Genomic DNA, 23,423 nt, shown 5'->3' on the forward strand with positions numbered 1-23,423 from the left:
TAGACAAAGACCCAAGGGTTTGTTCTGCTCTGGACATGGGTTGTCAATGAACAGACTTTGCTAACAAGTGAGCTGCAGAAAACATTTGTTTATTTTTATTTTATGAACAGTTACATTGTTCAGGTGGCTTCATACAATGTCAAGAGCAACTAAACTCATGAAACATGTCTGTATTTCACTTCCAGGTAGGTGTAACAGGTTACATCTGACAGCAGCTCTGGTTTTGAAGTACTGTCTTTAAAACTTGTTCTCTTCTCAGCATGCCTCATTCTCTCAACGTGCCACTCTCCAGACATCATTTCTCTTTTGCATTTTGCTCTACATGTTAAAACTACAGCATCTAAATGAGACCCAAGGTAGATCAAAAGTGCTTTTGGGTATCAGCACAAAATGGTTAGCAACAGAACTCTTAGTGAAGAACAAACATCATTAACAAAAGGAAACTTTTAAAGAAGGATTTAAATTCTAATATTCATAACTTCACAGCATCAAAGATATCTTTCTAAAACTCCTTACCAATAGATGATTCACCTCACACAAATACATTCTCAGATAACCTCAATGAACCTGGCTTTGTTTTTTGGCAGTAAAATCCTTGCTGAGCTTTCTCATCACATCCCCATGACCTATCCCTGCCGTCTCCTTCCTGACTATTCTGTAATTCTCCTGCACATACTTGGCAAATGGTCTCACATGGGGCTCAATGGGGGTTCCATCTTTACGAGTTAATGGCAGAAGGACCAGAGAGCCGCGGCACCTGGCACAGATGAAGCGCTCGGTGTCCAGTGATCTGGTGTAGCGGCCGACCCTGAGGAGGAAAGAGACACCACACAGCAAACAAATCAGTCACTGTACGTCCGCATCTTCTCAGAGCTGCTGCCCCTGAGCCCACAGCCAGACTTCTTCTGTGGGATCTCAGCAAGTGGGGCACCAGGCAGTGGCCATGGTCAGGCTGGGTCAAAGCAGAAGAGAATGGAGAAAGAAGACATGGAAAGGAGTAGAGAAGTTTTACTCCTCAAGTCAGATAGCCATGTACTTCCTGATAAAACCACTGAAGACTACATGGAGGCCATAGTAAAAACGTAATTGGAAAAAGTCTGAGGAGAAGGGTCTTACCTGAATTTGCACCGAGTACACTCATAATGAATCCTGTAGTTAATCTTGTAGTTATGGCAACGGGTGACCTTGGGCAGCTCCGGGTGCACCATATTCAATTTTCGGGCATAATACTTCCATGCATCACCATGAGAATCACGGACGCCATCGAGCAGCCAGGAGGCTGCGTGGCATATCTCATGGACCAAAGTATCCCGGAGTCGGTCTTAGAAGAGGAATGAAATGAAATCATGAGGCTTAAACCAATTCCCTTCTGGTCTGTTACCCAACCACCCCTAGACTCTCCACCCCATCAGACACATAAGCATATGTGGGCAGGCAGGAGTGTTATCGCCCCAGGATTCTGAAGGTGAAATTTCTACTGAATTCAACCCGATTTTATTAATGGCAGAGAGCCTCAGCGGAGCAAGTGTTTTTGGAAAAGCTCCAATGTGCTCTTTTTGTGGGACACTGCTAGAAATACATCCAGCTGAGACCCGGTCGCCGCCCTCCAGGAGCATAAAGTGGGGTTTGGTCAGGAGAAGCTCCGTGGAGAAGCTGGGATCTGAGCTGGGCTCAGATCAATTGACTAGACTGGCAAAATTATCAAGGTCTTTCTAGGTGTGGTAGAGAAGGTGAGCCAAGGTTGGGGTCAGGAAAGCATGTGGTCCATTTTGAAAGCCAGCGTGAAGAAAGCCTGGCTGGAGCACAGGTGGAGTAGTGAGAGACAAGACTGGCCACATGGAGGGGGGCAAAGTACGATGGCCTCGAAAGCCACACTCGAGGCACTGGCAAGCCCAAGGTTTCCTAGCAAGAAACTGCATGGAGCAGGGAGAAAAGTGAGGTGATGAGGGTCCATAGCTAGGCAGAGGCAAAGACAGAGAAGGAATGATGATAATAGGAGAGTCATTATGAACATCCGGTGATTGGCTAGATATAGGGGACCTTGAACCTCAGTTACTGGGAGGATGGAGATGCTGCCGCTGGCAGTGGGGAGCTGCAGAGAGAAAGTTAGGCCCGGTAGAAATATGGACGAACTGGATTCTTGGTGGTGGTGAGACATCCAATAATAATGTCCTCTAAGCAACACACAGTAGGCCTGTCCACCCAGGAGTGACAGGGAAAGCTGTGACACAGGCGGCCAGAGAACACCAGCACCCAAGAGTAACCTCCCAGGCGCCATATCGGATGTAAGTGCAGCAGGGGAGCTGCCCAGCTCCTGCCATCACCTGCAGAATCGCAGACTTTCTGAGAAATCTCAATCTTAGCATAACGCTGCCTCTTCGGGTATCGAGTCTCGCCAGTGGTGCATAAACCAGCAGTTCTCAGCATCTTTTTATTCCAGCCGATGTCAATTTTCTCCGGCATCTGAGAACAAAAAGCAAACAAGAGCGAATCAGAAAGTGGTTCTAAGCAGACCAGAAAATATCAACTCAAGAGTTTTGCAAATCTAACATTCTGGGGATAACAAAACCTAAGCTGAAGCCCACGTAAAGATGAGACTGTTGCAAGCACGTGAATGCAGGCTCTGTGCTCCCCTGTATGGAGACAAAAGTCAGGGGCAGCCAAGGAGAGAAGGACACTTCTGCTGGGCTAGGAGATGGAGCCCGCGCATGAGAGCCATGAGGCACAACTAAAACTGCAACTCAGAACACTTAAGGTTCCACTCATCAGAGTTATCTGATGTAACACCACTGTCATCAGAAAGGGCACCAAAGGCTGGGGAACCTTTAGAAAGATCTAAGAACATTCCCTGCAGGAAGTTTTGTCACCAGAGTCAATAAACTCTGGAAAACCTCATGACCGCAGGTCTCTCTGCCTCCAAATTCTCTCCGATCCAGTCCACACCACAGGCTACTGACAGAACAACTTCTTTCAGCAGGCACTCCACGTTACATCCCATCCCTGGGCAGTGGTGCCTACTGATTTCAATTTAAGTTCCTCCAACCCGACTCCCAAGGCCCTCCATTAACCAGCCCTACACTAGTTAACATGTACTGCTCACTATGTCATAGGCCCTGTTCTAGGCACTTCAGGGGCATTCACCTATCCAGGCCTAATGGTAATTCTGTGAAGTAGTAGGTGGTAGGGACTAGGGTACTAGGACTGCCCCTATTTTACAGATGAGCGAACAGGGGCTCAGTAACTTGCCTAAGGTCCCACAGCTCTTTCCTAGTATCCTTCAACATGAACCCTCTCTTCCAGATAGTCAAGCTTCAACACTTGCCCTCTCCTCCTCCACTGTTGTTCTCGCCCCTTACCATCCTTCAAGACCCAGAAGAAGTCTCACTCCCTCCAGGCAATCCTATTTCCCAACCGCTCAGGCTCTCAGTGATTTCTCCCTCTGCTGATCACCTGTGGTAGTAACAGTCTGGACCATATACTGTAACCCACAAAACATTCTGTGTCTTTCACGTATGCATGTCTCAACTCCCCTCCCCATCTAAACTGACACTTCTCAAGGGAAGGAAATATACAGTTAGTACATCTGCACACCTTCCAGCTCCCAAGAGAGCTGGGCATACAGCAGGTGCTCAGTAAGTGCTTATTTCATCGAGTCTACCTTTTTATCAAAGACAGAGCTGTTACACAGAGCGTAGATTTTCTGAACCAGTTCATCCTTATTTTGCTTGAAATTCTTTCCAGAATACTGCTTTAAGTTCTCAATGCCACGCAAGAAACACCCAGGTATTTTGCACTCAGAATGCCTGCAAAGGTAAATTCAACTGAGTTTTGTAGAGGGAAAGAAATCAGTAGAAGAAATGCATACATACAGGTCATGTCAAGAGAGACTTAGGGAAGACTTGCTGGTCCCTCTTCCTTCCAGCTCCTGCTACAAGGGCATCTCCTATAAGATTCCATTCATAGCCTTTTTCTCGTCACTCCCCGCACACTGTCAGAGACATGAAGCCCATGGTTCCAACCTCAACAGGGGTGATCCCACATCTGGATCTGCAGTCTCCACCTCTTTCCTAAGATCTGCGTTTACAACTGCCCAGTGCAAATTTCCAACTTACTAACCGGAGTATGTCTCCTGCTAAATGTGTTTAATGGTTCAACTTCTGTTATAACAGGCTAAAAACCTCAGAGACTTTTTAAATTCATTTTTCCCTCACCCCACATTCAACTAGGCACAAAGACAGACCACTGTCTCCTTCACATCATCTCTTCCAGCCAGCCCCTCCTTTCCACCCTGCTGTCACCATTCTAGGTCAAGTTCCTGTCCTCCCCTCTATGCCTTGCTACTACAGCATCCCGCTGTGTTCCTCACCTCCAGGCTCTTTTTCTTCTAATCCAACCACACACACACACACACACACACCTCTGCAGATTAATTTTCCTAGGCCATGTTCCAATGATGTCCCTCCCTGGCTTTTCACTGACTGTCTGGCCTAACATTCAAGGCCCAGGTCAACCTGGTTCCAACCTCTGTTTCCAACTATCATTTCCACTCTGGCCAAACTGGGCAACCTAAATGTTCCCTGGACATGAACCGATTTGTCCATGGCCTAGAATGGCCACACCTCCACCTCTACTGAGACCCACCCTCTGTGGAGCACTTCATCATTTGCTAAGAACTTCCTTTTGCATCATCGTATTTAATCCTCACGACCACCCTCCAAAGAAGCTACTACTATTCTTACCATCTCCACTTTGCACATGACGAAACTTAAGTTCAGAGGTTAAATGACTTACCCAAATTTCACAGACACTGAATCTTTTGACCCAAATCTCACGGTATTTCCATTAGACCACTATTGCTGCCCCATCTTTCAAGGCCTAATTCAGATGCACAAAGAATACTGCCGAGCCCATAAAAAACTCACACATGTAGTATCTATTTATTTAAACGGAAACTTTTTTTTTTAAAGAAGATGTTGGGGGTAGGAGTTTATTAATTAATTTATTTTTGGCTGTGTTGGGTCTTCCTTTCTGTGCAAGGGCTTTCTCTAGTTGTGGCGAGTGGGGGCCACTCTTCATCGCAGTGCACGGGCCTCTCACTGTCGTGGCCTCTCTTGTTGCGGAGCACAGACGTGCAGGCTCAGTAGTTGTGGCTCACGGGCCTGCTGCTCCACGGCATGTGGGATCCTCCCAGACCAGGGCTTGAACCCGTGTCCCCTGCATTAGCAGGCAGATTCTCAACACTGCACCACCAGGGAAGCGCCTAAACTGAAACGTTTTTATCTTGGCTGGAACAATCCACGAGTCCAAAGAGATGAGCCCACAGAGCTGAAAAGATGAATAACCAGTAGCAAACAGAGGGAAGTGTTTCTGACCTGAAACCCTGAGACTGAGATTTTGCCAAGACGCTCATTAACCCTTAAGTCACAAAATAAAACCCTATGAGAGTTGCCCAGGGTGGAGACAGAGGGAAAGTACCAGAGAAGATATAGGCAGCTAAAGTAACGGACTTCTGCCCCACAGTCTGATAAGGGTGACTAATATTTCTGCCTCCAATTATTTAGTCCTGAAAGCAAATTTGCATCAGAAAAGGTGGCAGATAAAAACCTAAACCATCTGCAGACCTCAGCAGAGAGCGTGATGCCTGCGTGTGTCTATACTCACATCAAGCAGCTTGTGGCTTAGCAAGCCTTCACTTCAGTGGTAATGCTGCTTTACTGCAAACTGAGTATCTCCACATCAGAGGAACCAACAAGACCCCAGACGCATGCATCAGACACCATGACCAGCAAGCAGCCTGCACAGGAACAATGCTGAGCACAACAGGAAGTCTACAGACTGAAACAGGAAGCAGCAAGGCAACAGAGAAGAGCCCAAACAGGCCAGCCTCCTGATATGAGGCAGAGGACAATGACACAAAGGAGCAGCTTCTTCCTTCATTTGTCACACTCTACCCAAGACACATGTCCCTTAGAGGCAAAGCAGCTTAAATATGGATCTAGGAATCCAGAGAACAAGCTTTGCTGCAAGGGGACCCATCTAAGACATGACACGCCGAACCAAAGAGAAATGCAGAAACAGAGAGCCTCTCTGCTCAAGTCCAAGTTTCTCTGTTGCCCCTACGCCTGACACATCATTCTTCTTCTCCCCTTAAGATGCAATTATTGGAGTTCCCTGGTGGTACAGTGGCTAAGAATCCGCCTGCCAATGCAGGGGACACGGGTTCAAGCCCAGGTCCAGGAAGATCCCACAGGCCACGGAGCAACTAAGCCCGTGCGCCACTACTACTGAGCCTGCACTCTAGAGCCCGCGAGCCACAACTACTGAAGCCCGTGTGCCTAGAGCCCGTGCTTCACAGAAAGAGAAGCCACCGCAGTGAGAAGCCCGCGCACGGCAACGAAGAGTAGCCCCCGCCCGCAGCAACTAGAGGAAGGCTGTGCGCAGCAACGAAGACCCAACGCAGCCAAAAATAAATAAATAAATAAATTTCTTAAAAGGAAAACACCATATGTTTAAAAATAGATGCATTTATTGCCCCAAAATACAGGTAAAAAAAGAAACGTACAGTCCTTCAAATATATCCCTTCTTTTGTAAGATAACTCAGATGTAAGTATAAATTACTCCTGAATGCACAGAAAAACAAAGAAAAGTATGCTCACTATATCATATTTTTAAGAGAAAAAGTGAGAAGTTCCTGGAACCTAAGTGAGAAAATCCATTTTTTTTTTGCTTCCTTTGAGCATTAACATGTCTGTGGTCTAAATGACCTGTTGTTTTCAGTATCAATATAATATCTAACATATAGCTTAATAAAGATAAAGAGACTATTTATTTCACCTTAACGTTTAAGCTTTAAAAATTTGCAAGAAGGAGCTTCCCTGGTGGCGCAGTGGTTGAGAGTCCACCTGCCGATGCAGGGGACACGGGTTCGTGCCCCGGTCCAGGAAGATCCCACATGCCGCGGAGCGGCTGGGCTTGTGAGCCATGGCCGCTGAGTCTGCGCGTCCAGAGCCTGTGCTCCGCAACGGGAGAGGCCACAACAGTGAGAGGCCCGTGTACCGCCAAAAAAAAAAAAAAAGAATAAGGGTCCATCCAGAACACTAGAAAACCCTGGAAGACAATCTTGACTGCCTCCCCCCAATTCCAATGGATGGGAACACATCTGTTCTGCCTTCTCACCATTCCCACTGCCTTTGCTTTTAGTTCAGTGCAAACTGGTGGCCATGAGGCTGTATCTGGCCTGAAAAAAAGGATCTTTAGCTACACATCATTGTTTAATCTGAGTGGAAGGACAAAGGAAACCTCAGGGGCCAGAGCTCCTGTGGCGAGGGGAGGGTAAAAAGGCTCCAGTCTGCCCGGAATCGCTGAAATCTGTGCAGAGTGCCCACGCCCCGGCTCTGTTGGGGGAGGGGGAGGGAGGGCACCGAGGCTCCTCCCCCCCCTTCCTCCTCTCCTCCTCCTGCCGCTTCTGCCCTCCCCATTCAGGGAGGTAAAACTTGTGCCGCTCCCCCCCTCCCCGCCCCAGCAGACTTCTTCATCCCCTTGAAAACCCCCACACGTGACCAGTGGACAGCTTTGCACGTGACAACTATGCAGTCAACTCCTGTGCCGTTGACCGTGAGCAGTACATACATACCCAGGCTCGCATTTTTCAAATTCTGCTGCTCCGGGTTTCTTCTTTGAAGTCCCATGCTTCTTTGCTCTTTTAACAACTGAAAAGAGAGTAGTTTGTTTGTACCCTGAAAACTGGTACCAACCAGCAACTCACAGAAAGGTAATCTCAGGAGGAGCCCTCACAGCCAAGCCCAGAGCAGCACATATACACTCAACGCTTCTCTCGGAAGCGGGCACCCTCCTCCGTTAGTCTGCATGAAAGATTTCACCTACGCGAGTAAGCAGAGTAAGCGAGATAGGATTCTGTCCTAGGCGCTGAGGACTATTATGAGGCTACATGAATATGCCTTTGGAGGTTAGACTGTGGGGGCGACTGAGGCACGTGCAGTACCAGGAATGGTGTGGCATAACTCACGCACTCACTCTGAGGAAAAGGCCCCCATCCTAGGTGGCACCTTCATCCAATGTGCAAGCCAAATCTTTCCCCTTTTGTCTAGCACCCATACTGCCGGTTGCTCTAGCCAGAAATTCACGTATCAGGAGTTAGTGCCCTTCATTCATTTATCTAAAAAACTTATTAAACGTCTAGTACGTGCCAAGTACCAGGCTAGACTCCAGGAGAGACTAAAGGATGAGTGAGAGCCCTCCCATCAAGAGGCTCACCATCAGGACTTCCCTGGCGGTCCAGTGGTTAAGACTCTGTGCTTCCACTGCAGGGGGCACGGGTTCGATCCCTGGTCAGGGAACTAAGATTCCGCATGCCATGTGATGTGGCCAAGAAAAAGAAAAGGCTCACTATCTACTGGGAGGACAGATTCAGAAACGTACTTAACACAGTTGTGTAAGTGCTTTACTAGTGACAGGGCCTAGGAACTTTGGGAACCTGGGAGGGAGGAGCACCTCGGACTTACGGCTTTCTACAGCAAGTGGCAATTGGGCTGGATCCTAAGAAAAATGGGATATCCTCAGGACAAAAAATTGCAGGGAAAAAGTACTGCCAATGGATGGAACGGCAGATACTAAGACACTGGAGCATGAGGACGACACAGGTGTTCCTCGCCCTTCCCCAGAAAGAGCCTTCTCACTGGGATGGCTGCCTCCCTCGGCCACTAGGAAGCTGCTGAAACATAGCGGAGGGTTAGTAGACAGGATAAGCAGACTCGACAAGACAGACATATACGGGGGAAAGGGCACCCACTTGTGGCGCTAGCCTTAGTGGGACAGGCATACTTGGTTTGATTGGCTTACCAGGTGTCACAGGTATGTGTCTGGTTTTATTTTTCCTTTTCCTTGGTTTTGCCACCAAACGTACAGGCTCTTCATCACTTGACAACTTTCCAACTGAAATCTCTAGCTCAGCCTTAGGATCATCACTTGGTGGCTGGCAGACATTTTCCCCAAGATCCTGCTTACCAACATCGTAAGATGGTTTGTGTAGGGAGATAGCAAACTCATTCTTCTTTTTCTCATTTGAGGGAGTTTGGTCCTCATCACACGAATCATCTTCTATTAGCACAGGGCCCTCCAAATCATTATGATCATCATCATCATCAGTGATAAGTATTGGAGACTCCTGGGGTGGCTGCTCATCGGTATCAGACACTTCCAGAATCTCATCTGAAATTCAAGAGACACAATGATGTATAAACATACTCCCTCCACCCCCACACCCTCAACTCAAGTTCAGATTATTGAGCACAAATTAAACAAGTCAGGGGCTTCCCTGGTGGCACAGCAGTTGAGAGTCCGCCTGCCGGTGCAGGGGACACGGGTTCGTGCTCCGGTCCAGGAGGATCCCACATGCCGCAGAGTGGCTGGGCCTGTGAGCCATGGCCACTGGGCCTGCGCTCTAGAGCCCGCGAGCCACAACTACTGAGCCCACGTGCCACAACTACTGAAGCCTGAGCGCCTAGAGCCCGTGCTCCACAAGAGAAGCCACCACACTGAGAAGCCCACACGCCACAATGAAGAGTAGCCCCCACTTGCCGCAACTAGAGAAAGCCCACACACAGCAACGAAGACCAAGTGCAGCCAAAAATAAATAAATAAATTTTTTAAAAAATTAAACAAGTCAGGAACTGTGATATAATGAATCCTAGGTAAGAATCAGTTATTTAGACGATTTTACCTCTATTACTTTTTTATTTTACTGAGAACAGTGACAGATAAAATAGCAATCCAAACCCAGAGGCAATTTTCAAATCACATTTCTCTGTAGGTGCTCAGGGGTTCCCACAGGTCCGAAACTTGTATATTTTCACTGGGCCAGAGCAAAATAAGAGAAATCAGAATAATAAAGTGGGTTTGTTTTTCTTTTTCCCCTATCAAGCTAGCTTTCTATAATTTAAAGGACTGTCCTTTATTTTGAGATTATGTCCTGACTAAACTTTTGGTGCTCTTTACCTTATGAAATTATGGTGATAGATGGTAGTTGGAGTTTATTTCCATCATTAGACAAATTAAAAATTGGCAACTCTATGTTAGTCACCAAAATTTCATTTTTTAACTAGTCCATAAGTCTGAAGCTCTCAAAACCACTGATGTGAGAGTAAGGAGTTAAGTTCTGATGCCAGCACTGAAAGGCCTTGGGAACACTGAGACTGTCCCTGCCCTCACTGAGGATCCATCCCTTTATCTGGATACCAGGGGCAACGTGCCTAAGACTCAAGCTCTCTGCAGTCTGCTCAGGGTTCAACTTCTAGGTTTCTATGATTCTGGATGTAAAAAATATAAACCACAGCATGAGCAAGTTGTGAAAATATCTTTATGGTGCAAAAAACTCTGTATCCTAAAATTGCAGATTTGGGATAATATATTTTGAGTCTCATCTATGATTTAAATTAATTATCAAAAAATTTCAGATATGCAATAAGGAAAGAGAAAGCAGCGGGTGTTCCTATGGTAAAAAGTCATCCTTCCTAGAAGAGTTAAAGTTTTCCCACCTGCAGCTGAAATTCTAAGCAGTAGGGACACAAATGTACTCATTTACTAAACAGAAACAGACTCACAGACCTGGAAAACAAACTTCTGTTTACCAAAGGGGAAAGGTGTTGGGGGGAGGGATAAATTAGGAGTTTGGGATTAACGTATACACACTACTATATATAAAATAGCTAAACAACAAGAACCTACTGTATAGCACAGGGAACTATATTCAATACCTTGTAATAAACTATAATGGAAAAGAACAGAAGAAAGGAATATATATATATATATATATATATATATATATGCATGTGTGTATAACTGAATCGCTTTGCTGTGAAACTAACACACCTGAAACTAACACAATATTGTAAATCAACTCTACTTCAATAAAATATAAATAAATAAAAAGTAGGGACACACTGCTTACAATCTGTAAAAAATGACTCTGTACATTGACAAAGGTTTCAAGTGAGGTTGGAAGTATGTGTTTAAGCTCCTTGGGCCTTTTTTCCTGTAAAACTGCCTAAATTCACTACCATAACAAAAGAAATGGCATGTGGAGAACAGTAAAGAAACATACAAAGACAGTCCTGTTGAAGCATTCTTCATCCCACTACTGGGATGGATGCTACCGGTCAGAGCAGCCTTAGTTGAAAGTTCATCCTCAAAAGACGATGGATCTTCTGATTCAAGGAGTTAGCAACTGGTGGCCTATGGTAATAAACTGGCCTCTGGCTTTGTCACTCAGGCCCCTACTCTAAAGCTACCTCCCTCGGGGCTCCCTCTGCATTACAGTAGCTTGTCATGTTATACCCCCTACTCTGCACCCGGACCTCTGTCCTGCTCAGGCAATCCACTCAGAGCTAGAGAGGAGGGAAAAAGGAAATGAGAGGGGACAGGTGGTGAAACAGTAGGAAATGCGGGTTCCAAGCCACCTCTCCTTTCCCTTCTCTGATATCAGTGGTATATCTGAGGTAGTTATCAAATAAGTAGCCAGTATTTTTAAGGGTGCCAGTACTTTAAGTAGGTGCCTGTGTCTCATGCCCTACACCAGGTACTTAGCAAACAGAGATCAATAAAATACTATCCCGGGCTTCCCTGGTGGCGCAGTAGTTGAGAGTCCGCCTGCCGATGCAGGGGACACGGGTTCATGCTCCAGTCCAGGAAGATCCTACATGCCGCGGAGCGGCTGGGCCCGTGAGCCATGGCCGCTGAGCCTGCGCATCCGGAGCCTGTGCTCCGCAACAGGAGAGGCCGCAATAGTGAGAGGCCCGCGTACCGCAAAAAATAATAATAATAAAGAAAGAAAGAAAGAAAAATAAAAAATAAAGAAAAATAAAATACTATCCCAAAGGCTTAAGAAGCTCCTAGTCTTCCTATGTCTCACACCCACTGAGCAGGTTCTGAACTGCGAGTAAAACTCCGTGCCTCCCGAAAGGTGATGAGGGCCTCTGACTCCTAAGAGGCAAGGACCTGCTATGGGAAACAGGCTCTAAGAAAAACAGGACTCTCTAGAAAATATAAAGGGGGTAGCAAAAGGCAAAGACAAACAGCTAGACAGAGAAAACAAGCATTCCTCTGAGAAGTCACTGCCAGCTGGCCCATAAGCCTCACACATGAGCCTCCATCAGGCTGGAAAGAATGCGCCCCTGTCTCTTACTCCTCCTTCCTCCTCTCTGTCATCCCCACATACAGGGAAAGAGGAAAAGAGCGGAAGGCAGAGGAGCAGGGCAACCTTCACGCTAATCAGGCTGAGTTCCTGACTTCCCTCTGCTCCCGCGATGTAACGCTGGGTAGCTAAGAACTCTACTGAGGGCGATGCCTGGGGTCTAAGGCAGCAAGAACAGTTGCTGCTATGTTAGGAAATTGACCAGGCGGTGCGGGGAACCCAGCCATATCCACATCCAGCACATAGGAGGAAAAAACAGTGGCACTCACTACGAAATTATTCAGCATAGAACATTTGCTGACTTTCATCCTGAGATGACTGTGCATGGTGAGGCTGCATCTTCTCTAAGTTAGTAGTATACTTGCCTTTGCAATGTATTTCAGCTATCTTAGCTCTCTTTTGCTCACAGAGGTTTTCATCGTCAGAGTCTGAGTTGATCACCACGTAGCTGAGTGATGAGACAGGGAAAAACAAAAGAGAAGCATGAATGCAACATTCTTCTTTTCATGGCATTTTCTACCTTTGTTCCAATGAGCATAATCACTTTGAAATGACTTGTTGGTTTCCCACAGTAACTCTGTTCCCCTTCTCCAGAACTCCTCAATTGTTATTCCTGATTTTCCATCTTTCCTATCTTCATACCAAATCTTTCCATCCATCTCAATCCTTTCAAAAGGAGGAATGTGTCAAGTACTGAGAGACTGAAGTGGGCTGTCAGACGGTATGTGTTCAAATAGTTTTGGCGCAGGGGGAAATTGATTAAGGAAAGGTTTATTTAATTGCCATTTCTCTTTATCCACGTTGAGATCCCCCTGCCACAGATACAGAGAGGCAGCCTCGGCAGGGAGATTTCTCCTGGGCGCCACTCTTTGCAGCCTGAAGCCAGCACCGCCCTCTCTAATTGATGGATTGCTTTGGCAGGAGTCCAACTCAGCAGTATCCCTGTGCCACCCAGGATGCCGGTGGTGAGCACGCCTCTGGGACCGTCGTTCTCAGCTGGCCCAGGTATTTGGGTCAGAGGTTCCAGAAGGCTGAAATTCTCCACCTTTCTGTATTTCCCAAACAGTGTACAATAAGTGTGATATACCTTTATGATGAGACAGAAAACTACTTAAAACACTGCTAGAGGACTTGTCTGTACCAGTTACAGGCACAAATCTATTCATCCATTTCCACCATATTCACCACTTTTTTTTTTTACATCTTTATTGGAGTATAATTGCTCTACAATGGTGTTAGTTTCTGCTTTATAACAAAGTGAATCAGTTATACATATACATATGTTCCCATATCTCTTCCCTCTTGCATCTCCCTCCCTCCCACCCTCCCTATCCCACCCCTCCAGGCGGTCACAAAGCACCAAGCTGATCTCCCTGTGCTATGCGGCTGCTTCCCACTAGCTACCTATTTTACGTGTCCTAGTGTATATATGTCCATGCCTCTCTCTCGCTTTGTCACAGCTTAAGCTGCCAAGTTGATGGGCCTTTGCTCTCCTGTTGACCATTCATTCCATCCTTAAAATTCTCTCTTTTCTTGATCTCTGGGATACTGTTTGGTTTTGGTTCTCTTCTCACCTTTTTTGCCCACTCCTTCTAACTCAATTTCTTCCTCACTCATTCCCAGGCTTTATCCACACCCCTTTCATGCCAATCCAATTAATTCCTAAGGATTGGGTAAACATTATCCATCCGCCAGCCCAACTTTGCTTCTAACTTCTCGCTCCACAGTGCCAGCTTCCTACCTGGATATCCTGTGGGGAGGGCCGATTTTTAGTCAGTCTCCACAGGTACAGCCTCACCAACTGTTTTACTGATGGTGTCTATTCGAACCAGTCAGGCAGCCATCCTGACTAATCCCTGTTTGTATCTATTGACTGTAAATGTTTTGAATATCAGCCCTGCCTATAGGCCCCTCAATTTCAGCATACCCAAAACTGAACTCATCACCTCCTCCCCAAATTCACCCTTCCTACAATATCCCATATACAGAAGCCTCCTGGGTCTGGACCAAGATCTGTGGGCACTCCTGGCAGACCCATTGAAATGGATTTTCTTTACATATTTGTTCAACATCTACCTAGTGGAGGAAGGAAGAAACCAATTTTTCTACTTAAAAATTGGATACTTTTAAATTTATTATTAAACAAGGGCTCTATAATGTATAATACTGTAAACCAGAATATTTCTAAGGATCCATGACATACCATTTAAAATGTAAGGGGTGGATCGTAAAGAAGATGGCAGAAGAGTAAGATGTGGAGATCACCTTCCTCCCCAGATACACCAGAAATACATCTATACGTGGAACAACTCCTACAGAACACCTACTGAACGCTGGCAGAACACCTCAGACCTCCCAAAAGGCAAGAAAGTCCCCACATACCTGGGTAGGGCAAAAGAAAAAATAATAAACAGAGACAAAAGGATAGGGACGGGACTTGCACCAGTGGGAGGGAGCTGTGAAGGAGGAAAGGTTTCCACACACTAGGAAGCCCCTTCGCGGGCGGAGACTGAGGGTGGCGGAGGGGAAAAGCTTCGGAGCCGCGGAGGAGAGCACAGCAACAGGGGTGCGGAGGGCAAAGAGGAGAGATTCCCGCAGAGGATCGGTGCCGAACGGCACTCACCAGCCCGAGAGGCCTGTCTGCTCACCCGCCGTGGTGGGCGGGGCTGGGAGCTGAGGCTTGGGCTTCGGTCGGAGAGCAGGGAGAGGACTGGGGTTGGCAGCGTGAACACAGCCTGCAGGGGGTTTAGTGCACCACGGCTAGCCGGGAGGGAGTCCGGGGATAAGTCTGGAGCTGCCGAAGAGGCAAGAGACTTTTTCTTCCCTCTTTGTTTCCTGGTGCGCGAGGAGAGGGGATTAAGAGCACTGCTTAAAGGAGCTCCTGAGACGGGGGCGCGAGCCGCGGCTAAAAGCGCGGACCCCAGAGATGGGCATGAGACACTAAGGCTGCTGCTGCCGCCACCAAGAAGCCTGTGTGCGAGCACAGGTCACTATCCACACCCCCGCTGCGGGGAGCTTGTGCAGCCCGCCACTGTCAGGGTCCCGGCATCCAGGGACAACTTCCCCGGGAGAACGCGCGGCGCGCCTCAGGCTGGGTCAACTTCACCCCAGCCTGTGCCACCGCAGGCACGCCCCCCACTCCGTACCCCTCCCTTCCCCCGGCCTGAGTGAGCCAGAATCCCCGAAGCAGCTGCTCCTTTAACCCCGTGCGAAGAACAGACGCCCTCCAGCGACCTACACACAGAGGCGGGACCAAATCCAAAGCTGAGCCCCAGGAGCTGTGAGAACAAAGAAGAGAAAGGGAAATCTCTCCCAGCAGCCTCAGAAGCAGCGGATTAAAGTTCCACAATCAACTTGATGTACCCTGCATCTGTGGAATACATGAATAGACAACGAATCATCCCAAATTGAGGAGGTGGACTTTGAGAACAAGATCTATGATTTTTTCCCCCTTTTCCTCTTTTCGTGAGTGTGTATGTGTATGCTTCTGTGTGAAATTTTGTCTGTATAGCTTTGCTTCCACCATTTGTCCTAGGGTTCTATCCATCCGTTTTTTTTGGTTTGTTTTTCTTTAAAAAAATTTTTTTCTTAATAATTATTTTTTATTTTAATAACTTTATTTTATTTTACCTTACGTTATTTTATTTTACTTTATCTTCTTTCCTTCTTTCTTTCCTTCCTTCCCTCCCTCCCTGCTTTCTTTCTTGCTTTCTTACTTACTTACTTACTACTTTTTCTCACTTTTATTCTGAGCCGAGTGGATGAAACGCTCTTGGTGCTGCAGCCAGGAGTCAGTGCTGTGCCTCTGAGGTGGGAGAGCCACCTTCAGGACACTGGTCCACAAGAGACCTCCCAGCTCCACATTATATCAAATGGTGGAAATCTCCCAGAGATCTCCATCTCAACACCAGCACCCAGCTTCAATCACTGACCAGCAAGCTACAGTGCTGGACACCCTATGCCAAACAACTAGCAAGACAGGAACACAACCCCACCCATTAGCAGAGAGGCTGCCTAAAATCATAAGTCCACAGGCACCCCAAAACACACCACCAGACGTGGACCTGCCCACCAGAAAGACAAGATCCAGCCTCATCCAACAGACACTAGTCCCCTCCACCAGGAAGCCTACACAACCCACTGAACCAACTTTAGCCACTGGGGACAGACACCAAAAACAACGGGAACTACAAACCTGCAGCCTGCAAAAAGGAGACCCCAAACACAGTAAGATAAGCAAAATGAGAAGACAGAAAAACACACAGCAGATGAAGGAGCAAGATAAAAACCCACCAGACCTAACAAATGAAGATGAAATAGGCAGTCTACCTGAAAAAGAATTCAGAATAATGATAGTAAAGATGATCCAAAATCTTGGAAATAGAATGTACAAAATGTAAGAAACAGTTAACAAGGACCTAGAAGAACTAAAGATGAAACAAACAGTGAGGAACAACACAATAAATGAAATGAAAAATACTCTAGATGGGATCAATAGCAGAATAACTGAGGCAGAAGAACGGATAAGTGACCTGGAAGATAAAATAGTGGAAATAACTACTGCAGAGCAGAATAAAGAAAAAAGAATGAAAAGAACTGAGGACAGTCTCAGAGACCTCTGGGACAACATTAAATGCACCAACATTCAAATTATAGGGGTTCCAGAAGAAGAAGAGAAAAAGAAAGGGACTGAGAAAATATTTGAGGAGATTATAGTTGAAAACTTCCCTAATATGGGAAAGGAAATACTTAATCAAGTCCAGGAAGCACAGAGAGTCCCATACAGGATAAATCCAAGGAGAAATACGCCAAGACACATATTAATCAAACTGTCAAAAATTAAACAGAAAGAAAACATATTAAGAGCAGCAAGGGCTAGTGCGAAGCAGCCGCATGGCACAGGGATATCGGCTCAGTGCTTTGTTACCGCCTGGACTTGAGGATATGGGGAGGGGGAAGGGTGAGCTGTGACAAAGCGAGAGAGTAGCACGGACATATGTACACTACCAAACGTAAAATAGCTAGCTAGTGGGAAGAAGCCGCATAGCACGGGGAGATCAACTCGGTGCTTTGTGACCACCTAGAGGGGTGGGTTAGGGAGGGTGGGAGAGAGGGAGACGCAAGAGGGAAGAGATATGGGAACATATATATAACTGATTCACTTTGTTATAAAGCAGAAACTAACACACCATTGTAAAGCAATTATACTCCAATAAAGATGTAAAAAATAAATAAATAAATAAAAATAAAAATAAAATGTAAGGGGCAGTGATGGAAATTCTGCATCTTTGACTGTGGTAATGGTTACACTACCACATACGTTTGTCAAAACTCATCAAACTGTATACCCAAAAAGGGCTAATTTTTCTGTATGTTAAGTCATTCCTCAATAGACCTAACTTTAAAAGTATAAATAATAAAACTGATCGTTTCCAATAGATAGCTTTATACAATGCATTATTCAGTTCCGGTATTTCAGCTGACTGCAACTGCTGACTTTAAATCACTTTCACACATTGGTGTCAAGCTTGGTGGCTTGCATGTTGCAAAAATAATCAACAGAGGTAAATCAGAACTAGCTAGAAAAACATTTTCCCACTTGACAGCACTATTTCGCCTTGGGTGGGTGGGTGGGGGACAGGAATGGTCAATTCATATTTCTACAGGAATTCAAGGAGTTGATGTGGAAACCACAGTTATTACAGTTTTATTCCAGGAATTTTTTTTTTCTTAGCACTTCCTATAGTTTGGCACCTGGGCAACACCCCTTCATCTAGCAGAGGGCTCCTAAATAGGAAAAGTAGTAGATAATGCTGACAGTTAGGTTAGAGCCGGATCACAGAGGACTTTACCTACTGGGTTTACCAGTTTGATTTCCCTATGATAAGCAACTTGAATAGAGAATTAGTATGATCAAAGCAGTGACTCAGGAGATTAATCTGGAAGTGCGATACAGACTGGATCAGAGAAGGAAGAAATCAGGGTGAGGAGCCCACTTAAAAAGCTCTTGCACGGGAGCTTCCCTGGTGGCACAGTGGTTAAGAATCCGCCTGCCAATGTACGGGACATGGGTTTGAGCCCTGGTCCAGGAAGATCCCACATGCTGTGGAGCAACTAAGCCCGTGCGCCACAACTACTGAGCCTGTGCTCTAGAGCCTGTGAGTCACAACTGTTGAAGCCCGCACACCTAGAGCCCATGCTCCGCAACAAGAGAAGCCACCGCCACAAGAAGCTCGTGCACAGCAACAAAGACCCAAGGCGGCCAAAAATAAATAAATAAAATAAATAAATTTATTAAAAAAAAAAAAGCTCCGCACAGATACAAGAGTAAAAACTGATAAAGGCCTTATAGTAGAGACTGGAAGTTAAGGGATGGTTCAGAGAGACTTTTTTTTTTTTTTTTTTTGGCGGTATGCAGGCCTCTCACTGTTGTGGCCTCTCCCGTTGCGGAGCACAGGCTCCGGACGCGCAGGCTCAGTGGCCATGGCTCATGGGCCCAGCCACTGTGCGGCATGTGGGATCCTCCCGGACCGGGGCACAAACCCGCGTCCCCTGCATCGGCAGGCGGACTCTCAACCACTGCACCACCATGGAAGCCCCCCAGAGAGACATTCTGAAGAAACTGCCCAATTAAATAATGGGCCATGGATAAGAAATATATTTTGAACCCAGTTGTGAGACCAAACACCCATTATGACCCTGAACATAGGATTCACAGAGAAAATGTGATGTTTATTCTTAAGTCATCTTACCAGGAACATTGTTCCTTAAAAAAGTCAAATTTCACTAATTCTCCTACTCACCTGATGTTCCTTTTCTGCAGGTTCATTCCAGATACAACTGACACAGAGAAAGAAACAGGGCATCAGAAAGCATTTGAAGCATAATCAAATCTGGTTACCCATGTCTTTAACTCCCTAAAACCAAAGTCCATAAATTACAGCTGGTCAAAATTTATGGTGGACTCTTACATCTCCCATGAGAGAGAAGAAATAAATGTAAGGAGACCTTGAATGAAAAAAGTAAAGGAAGCAAATTGGAAAAGAAGCACAAAGAACTTCCTCTGCTCCTCATAGTAGGGAAATAAACTTTGCTTTGCCAATCTAGAACCAACCCTAGAGGAGACAAACCTAGGACAGCTTACATCAAATGTCCCAAATCACATTTTAGTCATCTCTACGGAGACATGGCTAAATTATGCTTTAAATTGTAAATTACTGCTTTGAGGGGACTCTACTTACAGTAATCAAGTTCTTCATCACTGCTTGAGTCCACAGTAAGAATGCAACTGCAAAATAAAATACATTCTGTTTTAAAGAAAGGCTACTAACGTCATAAGCAACCAAATGTCAAAAATCTCAAATGGAAAGAACCATCAATCAGAGTTTCTGAAATGCAAAAAGGTTTTAAGGGCTTATGAAGATCACAATAGGGTAGGAGAAGAAAAATTAGAAGGCACAAGCTGCTCAGTCCGTACTGCACAAAGACCGGACAAGAATGTTAGTTGAGTATCATTAGCTATCAGTGTGAGAAGCCTGTTTTTTGCCAAGTGGTATATTTCTATTTAAAGATATGAAAGTGAATTCTGAGAAAGGGACCACAGGGGAAAGGACTTGAGGATGCAGAGTTTACAGTTAAAAATCAAAAGGGCAGGGCTTCCCTGGTGGCGCAGTGGTTGAGAATCCGCCTGCCAATGCAGGGGACATGGGTTCGTGCCCCAGTCTGGGAAGATCCCACATGCTGCGGAGTGGCTGGGCCCGTGAGCCATGGCCGCTGAGCCTGCGCATCCGGAGCCTGTGCTCCACAACCGGAGAGGCCACAACAGTGAGAGGCCCGCGTACCGCAAAAAAAAAAAAAAAAAAAAAAAAAAAAGAACATGTACGATGCAACCACATTTTTGCACTTACGTATATGTATACAGAAATTAAATAAAATTGTCCTAAAAATGAAAGAAAAAGTCCTAGTAGTGAAATTACTGGGCCAAAGGACATGGGCATTTAAAATTTTGACATTGCCAGATTGCCCTCCAAAAAAGGTTGCACCAATTTATAGTCCCACCATGACTGTATGAAATTTCCCTACAAATTTGCCAACACTGGGTATTATCAAAAATTTTTTTTAATCTTTGCCAATCTGATATATGAAAAATGGTATCTCACTCATTTAAAATTCTTTCATTTCTTTAAGTAAAATAAAATTAAAAGTTGAATAAATTTTAATGTCTGTGGGCCATTTGTATTTTTTTCCCTGAGAACTACCTTCTAAAACTTTTGCTCATTTTCTGTTTGTTCACCTTTTTAAATTGTTGCTTTTATTTATTTATCTTTTGGCTACACCACGTGGTTTGTGGGATCTCAGTTCCCCGATCAGGGATTGAACCCCAGCCATGGCAGTGAAAGCCCGGAATCCTAACCACTAGGCCACCTGGGAACTCCATAATTGTTCCTTTTAAAAGTTCTTTGTAGATTAAGGAAGATAGCCTTTTATCATAAGTAATAAAAATATTTTTCCAGTTTGTTGTCATTTTTATGCTTTTGTTAGATATCAAATTTAGAAAGACCTTCCCCACTCCAAAATTACTGGAAACAAAATCCAGCTATATTTTCTAGCATTTTTAATGGTTTCATTTTTTATTTTTAAATATTTTATCCAAGTGTAATTTATTTTGGTATAAGGAGTGATGAGGTAAGAATCCAATTCTTATTGTTTTCCAAATGGTCAACCAATTATCTTCGAATTATTTGTCAATGAATCCATCTTTTCCCCAGTGATTTGAAATGTCATTTTTTTCATCATGAACTAAATTTTCATATGTATTTGGGTCTATTTCCAGACTCTCTAGTCTATGGTCTCTACTTTCTCCCATACCAGACACTTATCTGTATGCTTATCTTACCTGTGAAGGAGGAAAACAGAGCAGTGTTCTGGGAGAATGAAGACTTAGAGGAGATGAGGCAACTATCCTAAAATACCTATCCCAGAGAAGAAAAATACTTCACCTGCATACCTCAAGAGGGCAGCACTGCGAACACTGGGAGTAACAAAAGGACAGATTTGAAGTTCACCAGAATGAAGAACTTTCTAGAAATTACACATATTCAACACTGCATTGTGTTGCTTCATGAAGTTGTACACTCCTGGCCACTAAAAGAGCTGTTATACAGATTCATGCATTGGATAGAAACTGGACTCCCATGATTCTAAGCTCTCTTTTCACAATTCTCATTTTATGACTAACCAAATTATACACTCTGTAGACTCTAAGTGACATAAACATATACTTTTTGAGAAAGTCGTTTTGCCAACAGAGTAAGACTAAACTAAGAGAAAAGAGAATTTTTCAAATCTCACCAATCATCATCCTGGTTCTTCCAACGCCCATCCTCTGCTTTGGACATGTCCGCGTCTGTAGTCAGGACAAGGATATATGTTTGAAAGGAAACCAGAACCAGTTAGATGTTTCTACGTTCTGCATTTACCTTTGAGCAGCTTCTTCACCCCAACTTAAAGCCAAAACTTTGCTCTATGAAATGAGAAGTATTTAAATTTGTTTATTGCTGACCTTTCTCCCACCTTGCCCCACCAAGGTTCTTCGTTGATCCATTAGAAAGCCCAAAGCCCATAGCGGCCCCTGATGTTAAGCCGCCTCAACCACCACCTGTTATAGAGATGTGCAGGGAGGACAATCGTTCATTTATCAGCCCCCAGATCAATTTTCTCCCCACTGTAAGGCTTTTAGCATGTACTACTCTGTCCCCGGCCCAATGCTCTTCTGACCCTAAATGTATTCCCACCACCCCCTACATCACCACCGGCGCTCCCCTCTCCCCACATCTTCATTCCCCCTACTTCCGCCTCATGCCCCAAGGAAGTCTTCCATCAGGCTTTCACACGCTCCCACCCCCCACACCCCACCACCCCCGTACCCTCCACCACCTCCCTACTCCTGCTCATAGCCAGGCTTACACAGACCAGGCCACACCCTGACACACACCTCAATCCAACTCACACTCTCCCCATCCCCCTACTCGCACGGGGAATCAGGTCACCTTCCCCCCACACCTCCACGCCTCCACCAACTTCCAACTTCCGCCCCAACGGGGCCTCAAACTCTCCTCCTCACTCCGCCTCACCACCCCTCCGCTCCACCTCCTCTCTAAGCCCCCTCCACCTCTCCACCTCTTCCCTGCCCCCAACCCCCCGCCCCCCACCAGCTTTGCACCAATCAAGCCTAGACCCCTCCCCCCTCTTGCTCAGACCTCAGACACCTCCACTCACCCCCCCCCCACACACACACCCCTCCATCCCCTTGCTCCCGTCTCCTCTCCCCAGGAGGTCTTACACCAACAGGCCTAGGCCCTTCCCCCACTCCGGCCTGGAGCCAGTTTTGCACCATTAGGCCTAGGCCCCTCCCCCATCTCAGCACCCCCAGCCAGCCTTGCACCAATCAAGTCTCGACTCCTCTACTCCTCCCCCCACTCTCGCCTTCTCTCCCCAGGAGGTCTTACACCAACAGGCCTGGACCCCTCCCCCCTCCTGGCAGCTTTGCACCATCGGTCCTAGACCCATCCCCCCATCTCGCCTCCCAGCGCCCCCAGCCGGCCTTGCACCAATTGGGCCTTGACTCCTCCGCTCCCCGCTCCCACGCCCGTCTCTTGCCCCTAGCTGATCAGGCATCGACCGCCCCCATGCACACCCCTACCCATCCTCCACCTGCCCCTACTTCCACACATTACTCCAACCTCTATCAGCCTGCTGGCCTTCCACCACTCAGGCCTAGAGTCCCCCCTACAACTGTACGCCACCTCCCAGGCCTCTACTCCCTAATGCACCAACTGGTTATCTCTGCCCCCCATCCCCCGGAGTTAATATCACTAACACACGCAAAAAAATTCCTTCTTCCAAAAGCTTAAAGTGGAAACGGGCAAAATATTTTGCCAAAATCTCAGTCTCAAGGCTCACGGACAGTGTCCAGGGCTTATGGTGGTCCTGACTTTAAGTCAGCTCAACTAGGACGAGCGTGAAGACTGTTTCTGCTTCGGTACTCTCCCTTCACCTACCTGCTTCTGCTGCCTCTGGCCCAATCGAATCGCCGCCGCTCTCCTCTGGGAGTGGAAGGTGTGCAACGCCCCGAGCAACTGTGAAACACGCTGCTTTTATAGAGCCCAGGCTCAGCGGGAGATAGGAACTGACGTATTCCCGCCCTCCCTGTAC

General features: G+C 46.2%; 1 protein-coding gene across 1 annotated transcript; it reads right to left on the bottom strand.

The window, feature by feature from the left end:
* Positions 1–73: 73 nt before the first annotated feature.
* GCNA (germ cell nuclear acidic peptidase) lies at positions 74–22,020 on the bottom strand. Its single transcript, XM_067722305.1, has 10 exons — positions 21,561–22,020; positions 19,451–19,497; positions 19,013–19,049; positions 12,575–12,657; positions 8,861–9,229; positions 7,635–7,710; positions 3,659–3,803; positions 2,325–2,463; positions 1,117–1,321; positions 74–808 (listed from the first exon to the last, which is right to left on the bottom strand). Exons 1-10 carry the CDS (start codon positions 21,605–21,607, stop codon positions 559–561), a joined length of 1,398 nt encoding a protein of 465 aa, XP_067578406.1. The 5' UTR covers positions 21,608–22,020; the 3' UTR covers positions 74–558.
* Between the last annotated feature and the right edge of the window lie 1,403 nt (positions 22,021–23,423).

The sequence above is a fragment of the Pseudorca crassidens genome, chromosome X (assembly GCF_039906515.1).
Source record: "Pseudorca crassidens isolate mPseCra1 chromosome X, mPseCra1.hap1, whole genome shotgun sequence".
Classification (NCBI taxonomy): domain Eukaryota; kingdom Metazoa; phylum Chordata; class Mammalia; order Artiodactyla; family Delphinidae; genus Pseudorca; species Pseudorca crassidens.